Source organism: Artemia sp. Qi Xiang Cuo, chromosome 1 (genome assembly GCF_049724085.1).
Source record: "Artemia sp. Qi Xiang Cuo chromosome 1, ASM4972408v1, whole genome shotgun sequence".
In the NCBI taxonomy this organism is placed as follows: Eukaryota; Metazoa; Arthropoda; class Branchiopoda; order Anostraca; family Artemiidae; genus Artemia; species Artemia sp. Qi Xiang Cuo.
The window spans coordinates 78,354,268-78,370,610 of NC_142794.1; the positions used below are offsets into that span (position 1 = coordinate 78,354,268).

Below are 16,343 nucleotides of genomic sequence, written 5' to 3' on the forward strand. Positions count from 1 at the left end.
ATGAGTAAGAACGGGGAATATGCTGAGCTACTCAGAATCATGAGAATTGAAGAGGGTTGGAAAAGATACTGGAAAAGATACTTTGAAACTCCGGATGAACTCGATCTGCCAATCGAAGACTATTTGGAAGACTATCGAAGGAATGAAACTGGTCAATTAATTTATCTTCCAACTATTGATCAGCTAACTTTGAAAGCTATGAAAGCTAACTTTAGAAAACGTTTTGGGAGAACTTAAACTTCCCGCTTCACCAATATTTTTCACAGTCTCGGTAGCGGTTTTAATGTGGCGTCATTTATTGTTATATCTACCAAATATAGTGTCATTTAAAAAATATACTTGACAACATTTCAGCAAATCAGGTAACAGAGTTAATTAATTATGATGTCATATCCCTTGTCAGATGGTATGTGTGTTATTTCAGCTTGTATATGAAGATGCAATTTTTGTTCAAAAACTGTATTTATTACGACATTATCTTTTGTTAACTATAAAAGACACTAGATATTGCAACTTCTCTCAAATGAGCCCTGAAACAGCTCTCTATAATGTTCCAGTGCCCTGCTAGCAGTGAAGAAAATAAAAATAAAAAAAAGGACATCACTGCTACATCTGCCAAAAATTGATTTTCCTTGTTCAAGGTGGGTGACTGTAAGATTTCTGTACGGAGTTTTCGACAATGGTGTACTTTTGTTTTGACTAGACGCCATTTTTGAGGGGCTTCAGGCTATTTTTCGAAATTCCCATAAATTTGTTTTCAGAATGAAATTTGATATTTACATTCGAAATAACAGTTGCATTTCCTGAATCAGCTACAAATTTCAATTTTTTCAATCTGGCATATATTTTTTTTTTGTGAAGAAATTGGTGTAACCCCTAAAAGGAATATATCAAGAGCAGAAGACAAGTTCCGGAAAATTTTGGAAGGTGGCGTGGACCCCCTCCCCCCTTTGCCTCCGTGTTTTCTTGAGGGGGATTCCTGGTTTATTATTAGGGGGGGGGGGAATAATTCTATTCCATCTTCTTGTATAAAGGAAAATAAATTTTTTTTTTTTGGTGAAAGTGCAGGCCCTTTTTATAAAAACAGTTAGTACTTTTGATAAGTGTTAGTACTTTTATATATATATATATATATATATATATATATATATATATATATATATATATATATATATATATATATATATATATATATATATATATATATATATATATATATATATATATATATATATATATATATATATATATATATATATATATATATATATATATATATATATATATATATATATATATATATATATATATATATATATATTAATGATCAAGTACTTGTATATTTAATTTATTTAAATACTTAACAGTACTACTTTCAGTAATTTAATAATAAAAAAAACTGCAGAAAATGGCTGTATAGGAGAATTTTGTTTCCTTTTATAGAAAAAAATGAAGCAAAAAATGTTTTCTATGTAAAATTTTTGTGTTTTAAGCTACTAAATTTATTTGGTTTCGATTTTGTTTGGTCTTAATTTTGCTTTGAGTATTCTAATTTCGATTTAGAAGCCGAATTTCACGTCACCTGGTTAAAAATGCAGTTATATCTGCTGATATTCTGTTACGTTCTGTTTTCAAAGCTGAAGAATTGATTTTTCATGTTGGTAAGATTATATTTGAATAGGTCATAGCAGGATATTTAGAGGGTCAGAAGAAAGTTTTTTCCCAATCCGACAAGCCAGTCAGAAGTGTAATGTGCAGTGCTGTTTAAATCTTCCTCACTGAAAGGAGGCTGGATCAAGGAGACTTCATCAGGCTAAATTTTAAAGTTAGAATATACGCTTATTTGAAGCTTTTGTATGGGGTATGTTCCAAGTGTCCCATTTTGGATTCAAAGACCACGAAAAACATGTCAATCATATGAAACGTACTGTAAATTGTAGCTAAAATTCAAAAACTATTCTAAATTCTTTAGGGGGGAGGTTCTCCCTCCCTGCATACTTCCACGTCGAGTTTCGAATTTTTGGACGTATATAGTGCTGAAATAGATTTCTTAAATACAATAAACATATTTATAACCTTGCATATGTTATTATATGTAATACTTGTTATTTGGATCCGGATGGAATAATCCTTAACAGAAAATATTACAAGTGATTATGGGTAGAAAGTGTACGGATTTAAGCGATGAATTAAATATATACCTTAAATGTTTCTAAATTATTTTTTATTCAAGGAAGGGGGAATTCTGATTATAACGTAATTCACTTAAAGAGCTGAGGGTGGTGGCAAGCACCTTCGGTTGTTTGATTTCATGTTTTAAGTTCCAATAATACTTTATTAAGAAAATAAGAAGTTTTATCTTGTATAATTTATAAGGAATAGGAGCTTCAAATTCTGTCCTTATGGAAAAGTCTTCACTTGTCTCCACGCATAACTTTGATCTAAGTAAATTTATTATTGTAATTTTTTTTTCATTTTTATTATATCTCACGATAAACATAAAACAGGGAAGAGGTTTTTCAAATGTTTGCTTTTGAGGATACGGCCTCACGTGTCATTGCCTGGGTCGCAAACTTTTAATAAATCTTTCCTCTGTGTATTTCTTTTTTTTTCATTCCAAATAGAATGGCTCTAATCTGCTAAAATTTGCGAGTAAGGATTAAATATTTTTGAGAACTTTCTTTCTCTGTCAATCATTTTTATGAGATATTATATGTCTCTTTATCAATAATAGCGTTATGCATAGTTTTCTAAATGATCTCTTTATAGTGTTTTTACTTGCTTGTAATATAGCAATGCTTGCAATTTTGTTGGCAGGAATATTTTTTTTTTCGCCAGGCACCTGCTTGGAAAAAGTTATTTTGTTTGCATTTTTATAATGAGACTTCTTTAATGTATTGCAGGTACATATACAAATTATTAAGCGTACAATCTGATGGATTTTTAAAAACCTCAAAATATAGGTTGGGTGGGGGTGCAGCCTTCCTTCTGTGTACTCACAGGGTCTAGGTTAATGGTAACCGTATGACTCTAGAGCTGGTTGTTTTTTTTTCTGGTATATACAACATTATTCTGCTTTTTTTGTGATTGTCGATTTGATGGTTCAGCAGTTACCTGCTAATATTTACCAACGGTGGGGGGGGGGAATACTGGATAAACGCTTAACCAGATAGAGAGAGAGAGAGAGAGAGAGAGAGAGAGAGAAAGAAACAGACAGAGAGAGAGAGAGAGAGAGAAAGAGAGAGAGAGAGAGACGGATTCTTTTGGGTATCCGACTGACTGACCATAATTTTAAATAGTGATTCTGACAAAAATGGGATTCTATACTGTTTTCTAGGGCTATAATGAGAGGAAGGTTGAAAAGTTTAGGCCTACTTATGTGTCAATATTTTCTTTTTTCTTAAGAAAAAAACATTTTCTTATTGAACAGAAAATTTTGATTTCTTTTTTATTTGTCTTTTGAAAAACAGCAAGCGTTAATCAGCTTTTGTATTCAGGCCTCAATTACTAGATGGCATCGCTGCAGCTCAAACATTTGAAGGTCACTCTGCAGTAATGAATTTTGTAGACTTGAATAAAGAAGGTGACGTAGATCTCATTGAAAGGTACCTTATGGTACTTTTGTTGGCTACAGATGTACCTGAAACAATTGTTGAAGGTAAAATAGTAACTTGTTCATTGTTTTTGTCTCATTTTTATTCTTGTTTTTCTGTGTTTTTTTTCGTTATTTTTCTATTCTGTTTTTATTCTATTTCTTTATATAGTCCTTTTATTCTATTTATTTTATTCCTTTGTCTATTTAATTATTTTATTATCATTTAATTCTTTTCTAGTATTTGTTGCTTTTCTTTCTGTGTTCTATTTGCTTTGCTATGATTCTAATCTAATTTATTATCATTATATTTTTATAAAATAAAGGAAAATTCTTTCTTATTTTCTTCTAATATGAATCACATTTAAAAATAAATTATACAACTTTCAATGGCTATCGATGCACCAGAAACAGTTGTGAAGGTGAAATAGTTGCTTTTTAATTATTTGGTTCCATTTCTATTCTTCTCTTTTTTCTTTTTCATTTTTTCCTATTCTTCTTGATTCCTCTTCTACTCTATTTTCTAATTTTAACTAAACAAATTAGCATACAAAGAATTTTATTCACATTCAACAAGCAAATACATCAACAAGCAAAAGCGAGCAAATATAAACAAACAACAACTATTTCTATCACTTTTAATCTATTCTCTTTTGTTTTTTTCTTCTATTCTCATTTTGCTCTGCTGGGCAATACCGGCCCGGGGTTTGATCCCCGCCGCAGCAAGGCTGGAGGACAAGCATGCTACTTGTGCCTGTGAAACATACCCAGCAACTGAAACGTCGATTTGACGTCCTATGTGCCAGCAACAGCTATGGAGGATCTCTATCCCTTTTTTCTATTTTCATATTATTTTTCTCTATTATTCTTAATTCTTCTATTTCATTCTTTTTCCTTTATCTGTCGATTATACTTTATTATTCTTTTGTTCTCGTATTAATCAATTAAATTTAATTGCACTTTAAGACCTAGGACCATGACAATAGAGACCAGAAAAGCAAATTCACTTTTGAATAATTAACATTATCTAAACACAACATGAACATTTCATAGCACAAACAAATAAAAAACAAATCACAAAATATACATTTGTGCTTCATCGCCAACGTGAGAACTCGTTCTAAATTTTTAACACTTGCAAAGCAGTCTTCCTTCATTACATTCATCAACCATCTGTCATAGATCGTACGCTTCCATACACTTCATTTCTCATCTCAATCATATTGATCTTATGTCAACCTTGCACTAAAGTAGTGGATGTCTAGATTTTAATATGGAAAATTAAACAAATTTAATACAAATAATAACAAGCTTCATTACGTGAGAACCCTCCCCCTAAAGAACCGGAATTTGTTTCTTTCATTTATAGAAGTTTTTCAATTCTCTTGTTTTCACGTGTATTTGGATTTTATTTTTTCTCTATCACCGTTTATTCTAAATCTATAAGTAGAATAAAAATATGAATGGTTCATTGGGTGTTGCAAGAAATATTATAGGATCTTAAAAATAGTTTCAATAAGTATGCCACTACCTATAATTTAAATACACACAGTGTAAGTTTATAGAGGGCTAGATAGGAAAGGATTTAAAGGATTTAATTTTACATTTTTTACACCAAAACATTTTGAAGGTTCATAGTACCTCTATGAAAGAGGGAGATGATTTTGTGGGGGAGGGGGTGGGGGGGGTGGGCTTCTAAGTTCCTGTCATCAGACCACCTACCTGAAAGGGATTGTTGGATTTCAACAATACATAGTAGGAAGTAGGAGCTAATTTATAATTGTATTATTAATGGTCAGGATCTTACCCTATTTAGCGGAAAGAAGGGTGCCCCTTAATTCTTTGCAGTAAGAAATTTATCAGAGGGGGTTACGATATCTCAGCAAAATATCGTGGGAAGATACTAAAAGAAATTGTCGTAAAACTTTCGTTGGGGGGGGGGTATGTAATCAATCAAGAATTTAAAAAAGTTGACAGGGGACTCCTAAATTCATGTCTTCACGACATTTACCTGAATGGGTTGTCCGATATCAATCAAACTGGATAAGAGGTAAGAACTGGTGTTATAGTTGTGCCTATTTCGAGTTGAGACTTGTCTTTATCTCTGTGAGGACAAAGGGTTGGTGTATAAATTCTTGGAATGAAGAGCAGGTGAAATAGTTTTTGAATTGAGCCGGGCGGAAAGTGAAAGCTAATTTCCACATTATTCCTTTTTGAGGTTCGGACCTGATCTGACGTCTGGTGGAGGAATATGGTCTTATCTACTCGTGAAGATGTCTATCAATACGGGTTATTGGGTCTCAATTACACCTGTTAATGACTAACAGTCATGGGGATTGTCATAATGATGTCTTCTCTGAGTCTAAGACCTATTTGACTCCTGCTGGGTATAAAGGGGATCCTAACTTCTTTCCCATTAGAGTGTCCTCTAGAAGGGTCATCGGATCTCAGTCAAATTTAGAGTTAGCGTTCTAATCCAGCCTTTTCGGTCCAGGTATAGTATGACCTCTTTGATGAGGGGGAGGGGGTGTAGGATAAAGGGGTCCCTAGATCTTCGTCATTCACTCTTGTACCAGCTGAGCTTTGTGGGAAGTACCAATTAGGCTCTTAGTTGTGCATTTTTAGGGGTGCATCTGATTTCACCTCTGTGGGGAGGGGGGTCGGGGATTCTAGTGAAGTTACCCTGAAGGCTGATAGAATTCAGCCTAACCTGGCTAACCGGTAGAGCTATGGTTTCAGGTGTCCGTGTTGCATTCGACTCCCGTGTGTTAGGTCCTATTTTTTTGTTTATACCAGTATCCATTATGAGGGCTTATGAAATATTAATTAAGTGGGTGGCGATTGGCTGTCTCGGTTTCAGTTGCGTTTTTAAAGGGTATGACTACAACTTATTAGCTTATGGAGTGTTTGTTGCTGGTAGCAACTGCCATATGAGCGTTTTAGTTTTATATCAGCTTTTGGTTAATTTGTATCCTAATATCGATTAGCTAACCATTTTGTAGATGGTTTATTATCAGAGGAAATCGTCCAGTGGGTAATCAAAAAAGAAAATATTTGAACAAGTAGATCCGTAAAAAGTAAACTTCAGTCAATTCGCTTTGCCGTCGCTTCGTGGACATAAAACTCATTTTGGGAGTTGTTCAATTCCACGACGAACTGTAAATGCAAGATGGAGCATACAAGCGTTTTCCTATGAGACTCTCGCTTCCTCTTTCTCTCTTCTGCAAACTGAATTCACTTTTATTTAAAATAAAGCCTCATAAATGTCGTTAGTAGGTTGATGAACGAAACTTTTATGTTTGAAAACGATGACGATGTTTTACTAATTTCTTTTCACATTCAGTTCCATCTTCACTTACCTCGTTTTTCAGATCTATTGAAACGTGCAAACCATGGCGTGAAGGTCGTCAAGGCACCTAAATCACTAGATCTCTGTTTGGGATCTGTAGCACATGTTCTTTCTACAAAACTAAAAACTGAAAACTCTACGGTAAAACATCCAATTGCTCTCATTCGCTGTGAATATTGGATTTATATTTTTTCAAACATTTGGTTTGCATTTGTACTTAGTTTTACTACTAAAGATAGTTCAATTATTTTATTCAAGCAAAGAAATCGTCCTTTTAAGCTGTTCTTTCTGTATCATGGGAAGAAGTGATCGCGGCTGTTATGTTAAAGGTCATTGGATTTGACCGAACTGGCCAAGAACTGCCTTATATTGGTCTCATACATCTAAATATGGCATGGGTCTTCGGAACCTTGTCCCGTTGGATGTTTTACGATTTTGTTGTAATCTATGATAAATAAAAATCGTTTCTCCCCTTTTAATGTTTCTGGACCATGCATCTTTTAATTGAAAATGATAATAGAAGAAAGAACCAACTATAATTGTTTGTTTACGACTTGGAAATTATAAAAAAATAATTCATAATGTATGCTTAGTACTAGCTGCCGTGTTGCAGTGCCCTTTTTGTCAGTCTTCTTTGGAGCAACCTTTCTTGGTATGCCAGTACATATAAATTTAAATTATGTTAAATTTATTTTAAATTTTGTTTCTGAAATTTAGAGACTGTAGTAAAAAGACTTAAGGAATGATAAAATCTTAAAAATGAAAATGGTGACTGTGTATTGGTCATAATAGTAATGGAGGAACGGTGGAACCTTGGTAACTCAAATCCTATTGGGATCAAAATACCTTAAAAGTTAGATAATTTCGAAGACCACACTGTCTTTCCATGACAATAAATGAATTTCATGAAAATATACTGGATATTGCGGTCACATATGCAGTGACCGTTATCAGCAAAAATACTCTGCTGAAATACAAAGCAAAAATATGTCATCAGCAGAATTTCGGCTGATGACGGTCGCTGCACATGTGACCGAAATATCCAGTATATTTTTGTGAATTATCACTGTTTGACTCAAAGGAATTATCACTATTCGAACTTTTATCTATCTTGAAAGTTAGACCAACTAAAGTGTCCATAGACATAATCAAAATTGCCAAACTACCATTAATGTCCACCTGGTTTTGATTCTCGTCTTTGTTTCACAGTTTTCAATTTTGGATGTACTTATTTTTTTTACATGTCTGATCTTATGTCTGATCTTAAGATTGTTTTAGTATTCCAGCTAGACTAAACGAATGTTTCGACTAAAATCCAGTTTTTGCAGCAACTAAGAGTCACATGATCAAATGGATACCACATAATGTCACTTGCATGATAGGTTCAGGAATTACATGAAGAATTGTCTCCACAGTTGCGTGTTTTCTCTCTGTGTGTATTTATCTCCCACAGCCTCGCTCTTTGTTTCGTCGTTTTTTATAGCAAGGTCTGTATCGCCCCTCCCTCATTGATTTGTGTCGTTAATAGTTTCTATACCTTATTAAATAATGAGATGAGAGCCATACGAGGGGCGCGAGGGGCGTTTTTCTGAATTTAATTTGTCGCGAATTTTTTTTATTAACAAGCTTGATTTCGTTCAATTTCTAGTAAATCTTCAGTCGTTTTTAGTTACAAAATTGCGGTCATTTGCGTAAAAATAATTATAGGCTCAATTTATAATAGAATAATGTTAGTAAATTAAAGCATAATAATTATTCCAAAAGTGATTTTTGTATGTTTAGGTTATTTAAATCCTGTGCAATCAGTAAAAAATGGCATTTTGGAGATATGTGGCAGTTTATATCGACTGTATTGTTTTGTTAAATTTCTTAAGTATTTTCTACATGGCTAAATAGATGTCGAAAACAACTACTATTATCCCTGGTCTCATTTACCATGAAAGATTATTTTAAAATAATGAAAGCTCGTTATCCATAAAGCTTAATTTTTAACAGGCAAGGACAAAATCCTACTGTTCCTGAAAACTTATAGTTTCAAACCAGTTGAGAGCGGCACAGATTTGCGCGTTCCTTGTCCATCCCACTCTGTTAGGAGTTTCAACTTTACTCCCTGTCCTGAAGATTGTGCTTCCTCCATATCTTTTCTTGTGACCTCTTCGTATCCCCTCCTGCTTTTCGTTACGAGCCAGCTAGATTACCACACGACTTTCTGGCATTCGGCTGGGATATTTAATAAGTGTATAACTATTGGCCAGAAGACGGGCCTAAAGTAAGCCTTTGGGGTGTGACACATTTTTTCTTTTACGAGCCTGATGATGATTAACACTTACTACACGCTGCTGATGAAAATCAAGAAAACTTTAATAAATCTGGTAAATTAGTTATACTTTTCATGGCACTTACATAGCGTTATTAATAGAAAATACTTAGGTCATATATATTATCTTTGTGACAAGAATATGAATATTTTATTTTAGAGTCACTGAGCGAGGGAAAAACAGTGAAAAGGAGCGATGTATCTGTAGCAATAGCACCCTTAGAATCCCGCCATAAAATGAAACTTGTAAATAGAGAGTTTGAAGTTGAAGAAGTAACAAGAAACTCGTTCGTAACTGGAACGACAAATGTAAGTCTGACCTATACTACTTTTATTTGTTTGTCTACTTTTACTGTTTCCAAGGAGAAAAAAAAAACCATGAGAGACTTTTCTTCTAGTAACAAATTCTGTACTCTTAGAAAATTTTTAAACGCAGCTTTTGGTTCCTTCCTACTTGTAAAAATAGAAAATAGACCTTTTTCTTTTTTAATCAGGCTGGCTTAGTTAGGCTAGTTAGCAAGAGCTGAAGTTCCGCCATGAAGAGACTAATAGTAAAAAGATTGTTTCTTTAGAGACGGCAAAAAAGAGTTAATATAATGCTTTTTTCTCTAGTCTCTAAATATAAAAGAGGTGAAAGCTTAAAGATTTGTAGTCAGGGTTGCCACCAAATAAAAAAAATTGATCCTGTACTTAAGAAAAAAAAAGTAGAAAAGAACTTTAAAGTGTATAATAGGCGAAGATGGGTTTTCTGGTGTCTTAGAACCAAGGGTTTTAAAATTTGGATTTTAGAAGCTAAATCTGAATTCTTAATTTCTTTTTAGCCTGAATTTTGTCTCCAAGTATTCTTTCATCGACATTGTAATGCTTACTTTCTCAGAATCATTCAGTCGAATATGTGCATACTCACACAGTGTGAATTAGTGCTTTTAAATAAGTACTTTTCTGATTGGTATTTGGGAGTGGTTCTCCCAACTTCTTTTGCCATCGAATAATTTATTTTAACTTAATTGAAAGTGTCCTGGTTTAAAGTAAAAAAAACTAACGAAGATAAACTATTGTCATTGTGGCAACTCCGTTAAAAGAAATTATTCAGAGTTTTCTGCTCCAAGACAAAAAAAGAGGTTTGAGATTCGTGACTTTTAAACCTTTTTGCCACATTTTTTTTCGCCATTGATTATATCCTTCAAGGATAAACATAAATCAAACATAGGCTTGTACTCATCCCATTTTTTGTGTCGTCCTAATATTCTAGTGGCAACCTTGATCACAGCTCAACATATTCAGTAAGCTGTACATATCCATACGTAATCATTTAACGTAATCAAATTTATAACCAAATAATTATCCGTTTTGGTTATAACCAACGAATTTTACGACTCCTTTTCTTGTCAAAACGCTTTTTTTCTTCGGACTAACCCGTGAAACTTATATTGCTAACTTGCTTTGTCATCGGATAGTTTTTTTAGTCTGCTCAGATGTGAGTATAGGTTGGTTCTAAAATACTACGTAAATCCAAATATTTTCGAAATAACACCCCTATTTAAAATAAACAAATTCAACTTTTTTAAGGTTATTTTAAAAAGTGCGTTTCAGGTTGATATTCGGAAACTGTTTACGAATTTTGCATTTCCGCGTAATTTATTTGAGACTAGCCGAAAGTAAAACACATGTTCATAAATATATATCTTTTTAGCTAAAAAAGTATGTAAGCTCTAAGAAGAAGTACCTTGCTCCAAAAAAGTGGGTCAACATAAGGCTGCAGCAGTTTTTCTTGGATTGGTGGAAGTTATTCGAAGTTCTAGTAAAGAACAAATAAAGTCGATACTTAAAGACACAAACAGCGAAATACTGTGTGTGTATAATTCCTTAAATTTTGTTCTTTTTGCATATACGCTACCCCCTTTTACCTTCATCGTTTTATTATTTACGTTTTTGCACTTCCTGTGTTTTTGGACTTCCTGTGCTAAAAAGCGGTAGTTGGTTGGAAATACTCGATTTTGCGCACTGGGAACGAAATAACAAGGGTTCGTTGAATAACGTCAATCGCAAACTATAAAATGGCTGAATTTATATTTTTTCGGTTTTTTAAGTAAAAAAACAATCAGGAAGTTATTATATATATATATATATATATATATATATATATATATATATATATATATATATATATATATATATATATATATATATATATATATATATATATAATAAAAAAAACTGCGTGATAATAACGGCTGTATATGAGAATTTTGTTTCCTTTAATAGAAAAAAATATAGCAAAAAATGTTTTCTATGTCAAATTTCTGTGTTTTAAGCAACTAAATTTTTTTGGTCTCGATTTTGCTTTGAGCAGTCTAATTTCGATTTAGAAGCCGAACTTCACGTCGCCTGGTTAAAAATGCAGTCATATGGGCTGATACTCTGTTACCTTCTGTTTTCAAAGGTGAAGAATTTATTTTTCAAGTCGGTAAGATTATATTTGAATAAGTCATAGCAGGATATTTAGAGGGTCAGAAGAAATTTTTTCCCCAATCCGTCAGAAGTACAATGTGCCGTGGTGTTTAAATCTTCCTCACTGAAAGGAGGCACTGAATAAGGCTAAATTTCAAAGTTAGAATATACGCTTATTTGAAGCTTTACTCTTTATGGGGGTATGTTCGAAGTGTCCCACTTCTGTTAGGGGTGGATTCGAAAACCACGAAAAATATGTCAATCATATGAAACGTACTGGAAATTGTAGCCAAAATTAAAAACTATTCTAAATTCTTTAGGGGGAGGTTCTCCCTCCCTGCATAATTCCGTGCCGAGATTAGAATTTTCGGACGTATATAGTGCTGAAATAGATTTCTTAAATACAATAAACATATTTATAACCTCGTATTTGTTATTATATGTAATACATGTTATTTGGATCCGGATGGAATAATCCTTAACAGCAAATATTACCAGGGATTATAGGTAGGAAGTGTACGGATTTGAGCAATGAATTAAATATATACCGTAAATGTTTCTAAATTAATTTCTATTCAAGGAAGGGGGAATTCTGATTATAACGTAGTTCACTTAAAGGGCTGAGGGCGATGGCAGGCTCCTTCGGTTGTTTGATTTCATGTTTTAAGTTCCAATAATTCTTTATTAAGAAAATAAGAAGCTTTATCTTTTATAATTTACAAGGAATAGGAGCTTCGAATTCTATCCTTATGGAAAAATCTACACTTTTCTCCACGTATAACTTTGATCTAAGCAAATTCATTATTGTATTTTTCTTTTCGTTTTTATTAAATCTCGCGATGAACACAAAAAAGGGGAGAGGTTTTTCAAATGTTTGCATTGCCTGTCTGACAAACTTTTAATAAATCTTTCCTCTATGTATTTCATTTTCTTTAATTTTAAATAGAATGGCTCAAATCTGCTAAAATTTGCGAGTAGCCTAAGGATTAAGTATTTTTGACAACTTTCTTCCTCTGCCAATCATTTTTATGAGATAATATATGTCTCTTTATCAATGATAGCGTTGTGCATAGTTTGCTAATTGATCTCTTTAGAGTATTTTTACTTGTTTGTAATATAGCAATGCTTGCAATTTTGCTGGCATGAATATTCCTTTTTTCGCCAGGCACCTTCTTAGAAAATGTTATTTTGTTTGCATTTCTATAATGAGACTTCTTTAATGTACTGCAGGTACATATACAAATTATTAAGCATACAATCTGATGGATTTTTAAAAACCTCAAAATATAGGTTGGGTGGGGGCGCAGCCCTCCTTCTGTGTACTTACTGGATCTAGGTTAATGGTAACCTTTTTGACTCTAGAGCTGGTTGTTTTTTTTTCTGGTATATACATCGTTATTCTGCTTTTCCTGTGATTGTCGATTTGATGGTTCAGCAGCTACCTGCTAATATTTACCAATGGTGGGGGGGGGGAAGTACTAGATAAACGCTTTACCAGAGAGGAATTAAAAAAAGGACTGAAACTGGGGGGGGGAGAGAGAGAGAGAGAGAGAGAGAGAGAGAGAGAGAGAGAGAGAGAGAGAGAGAGAGAGAGAGAGAGAGAGAGAGAGAGAGAGAGAGAGAGAAAGAGAGAGTGAGAGAGAGAGAGAGGCAACGCTATAGCGTGGCCTATAGTAAAGACCATACGGCTCCAATGTTTTATTATTTATTTAGCCCCCCTCCTCACGCCATTCCCCCCCCCCCCCAAATACATCCGAAAAAATTTTGAGGTTGCCATTTTGTTAAAAATAGTTCAAAGATCATATAACAAAAACTCTGGAGGCGACACAAGGCCTCCCCCCCCCCAAGGCCCGGGGGCCAGGCGCTGTAAGCTATGCCCTGGGGTCATATAAGCTTCTTATGGAAGGGATGCTCATATGAGCTCCAAATATGGCTCATTTGATTGGAAATTCAAAGTTCTAGTTCACTTTTTATAAGTCAAAAGTGATCGGAGGGCAGCTAGCCCCCCCCCCCCATGGATAAAATTGCTGAGGTTCTGAAAGAAAGAGCCGGAAGAAATAATACAAAAAATATTGTACTGGCATGTTAATAAATTGAAAGGGGATAGTCAATCTGGACTTGTCCCTGTTAAATATAGAAACGGGCCAACGAAGAATGATAATGGAAGAGCTGTTGATCTCGAATATACTGATGCTCTATCCAACTCAGCACTGAGAGCGGGACCACTGAAAAAAAAGTGGCGGGTACTGCAGATATGGCAGGTGTTGCAATCAGCATCCCGAAGACTAAATATTTATCAACTGAGAGCGATACCAAATCTTTTATACATCTTAATAAAGATCCTTTTGACATAGTCTAAGAGTTCAATTATCTAGAAGCACTTATGGATGCTAAGTGTGGAGCATCGAATAAGGTCCAAACTAGGATCAGCAAAGCCTTTTTGTGCTTTCTGGCAACTGCGCAAACCCCTGTGACCGAAACAAGAAATTGAGCACAAAACAAACCATAGAATATACTCAGTATGCGTACTCTATACTCCTATACGACTGCGAAACCTGGCCAATAAAGGCAGAGGAACAACGACAATTTGACGCTCCAGACCGGAAAAGCCTAAGAGCTATTTGTAACATCAGACGGTCGTAACGAATCAGCAACCACGAGCTCCTGAAGATGTGCAGACAAAAACTTACAATGTCTAGTATAATCAAGAAAAGACATATGAAATGGCTTGGCGGTGTAACATAACGCCCAGAGGAAATCCTAACATACCAGGTCCTTACTCCGGTACCTCCCTCCTCTTGGTATAAAAAACCGGGAGGCAAGATCAAGTCATGGCAGAACATCGTGAAGAAAAACCTCCGAAAATATGACTACATGTGGAACAAGTCGTGGCTTCAACTCATTTGTCCGCAGATAGACGACAGATCAGTTTGGCAGAACCTGGTCCAATGGCTTCCTGGTGCAGAGTTTAGCTGAATAGCCTCTGCCTCATCTTAATTAAGTAAGTAAGAGCAGAACAGTTGTGTCAAATCGTGATAAAGTTACAAGATATAATATACAAGAATAAAACGTATGAAAAAGTTTCTAACGCTGTGTAAGTCAACAAGATTTGTTTTGCGAGGAAGATTTAGAGGCATTACTTAAAGGATTAAAAAATAAAGTCCCAGCTGCTGATAGTGTGGTAAATACATTTTGTTTTTCTTAAATATGGTGGCTGTGAAGTTAGAGATTAATTCCTGAAGATTAAGAATATGATTTTTGAAAACGGGGAAGTTTCTACCGATTTTAGGAAAACTTAATTATACTCCTCTATAAGAAAGGTGATAAGACTCAGTTTGCAATTGTAGAGACATTAACTTAGTTTCTGTACGAAGCAAATTACTTAGGATGACAATACTTTTTAACTTATAGATATAGTTTTAAGAGAAGAACAGTGTAATTTTAAAAAAGGGTAGGATGTGTCGACCAAATGTTCGCCCTTAGATTAAGAATTGAGAAGTTTCTGTCATCAGATCCCTCTAGTTTTCAAAAATAAATTGTGAGCAAGCGTTTGATTCAGCTGATAGAAAAGCTTTAGAGAAGGTCCCACTTTGTATGTGATACCAGATAGATACATTAACGTGATTAGTGCTTCGGGCTTGAACAATACTGCTGCGATTATGGTAAGAAATAAGGTTAGTGGTTGGTTTCATATTGAATCAGGAGTTAAGGAGCCCATTTATATGAATCATTTGATGGATTTTGTCATAAGGAACATGGCGAAGACTATAGGAGAGCACTGAATCAAATGGGAAAGTAAAACTCCTAAGACTCAGATTATAATGATGTTTTGAGTGTCTTAAGTGGAAATGTTAGCAAAAAGAATGGCTTTTCGGTGGTTTTGAAAGCTCTATGCGCAAGAATAGGTTTGAAAATTTATGGTAAAAGACTAAGTTGCTAGGACTGGCAATAAATGAAGGTTCAGAGATGATGTTTTATAATGGAAAGATCGATCAAGTTTACTAACCCTGGTAGTATTATTAGTAAAGATAGTATATGCAGTGAAGATGAAAAAAGTAGAATAATCAAGGCCCAGGGTATTTTATATCAGTTGAAAATAGCTTAGGAGAATTAGAAGTAAGTCGGCGAACTAAGGTTAGAATATTGGAATCTACATTGATGACAGTGGTCAAGCCTCGTTCTTTCAATAAGAGATAGTTTTAAAGAGATAAAAACGTGTTTAAATTTGAATAAAGTAGTTACAGGTTTAAATTAAACCCGCTTTTTCTGTCTTAAACTCTCTCTTCTAAATAAAAATGCAGTATATTCTAAGAAATTATTCGTGGTTCTGTCACGTGGACGCTCCAAAAAACGGAGGAGGATTTTAGGTGTTTTCTTTAGATATTGGCTACGGATTCTTTTGGGTATCCGACAGACTGACCATAATTTTAAATAGTGATTCTGACAAAAATGGGATTCTATCCTGTTTTCTAGGGCTATAATGAGAGGAAGGTTGAAAAGTTTAGGCCTACTTATGTGTCAATATTTTCTTTTTTCTTAAAATAAAACATTTTCTTATTGAACAAAAAATTTTGATTTCTTTTTTATTTGTCTTTTGAAAAACAGCAAGCGTTAATCAGTTTTTGTATTCAGGC

General features: G+C 34.1%; 1 protein-coding gene across 1 annotated transcript; it reads left to right on the plus strand.

Annotated features, from left to right (window-relative positions):
- The first annotated feature begins 403 nt into the window (after nucleotides 1–403).
- LOC148956751 (uncharacterized) lies at nucleotides 404–10,250 on the plus strand. Its single transcript, XM_089091903.1, has 4 exons — nucleotides 404–459; nucleotides 3,498–3,658; nucleotides 9,419–9,567; nucleotides 10,080–10,250. The coding sequence occupies exons 1-4, from the start codon at nucleotides 404–406 to the stop codon at nucleotides 10,248–10,250; spliced, it is 537 nt and encodes a 178-aa protein (XP_088948029.1).
- Nucleotides 10,251–16,343: the final 6,093 nt, after the last annotated feature.

What these genes read in the sequence shown, in the direction of transcription:
- LOC148956751 (XM_089091903.1), top strand. Translation starts at nt 404, where the DNA reads ATGGTATGTGTGTTATTTCAGCTTGTATATGAAGATGCAATTTTTGTT. An exon ending in ACCTGAAACAATTGTTGAAG is followed by an intron (nt 3,659 to 9,418) that starts GTAAAATAGTAA and finishes ATTTTATTTTAG; the next exon opens with AGTCACTGAGCGAGGGAAAA. An exon ending in TCGTAACTGGAACGACAAAT is followed by an intron (nt 9,568 to 10,079) that starts GTAAGTCTGACC and finishes ATTTCTTTTTAG; the next exon opens with CCTGAATTTTGTCTCCAAGT.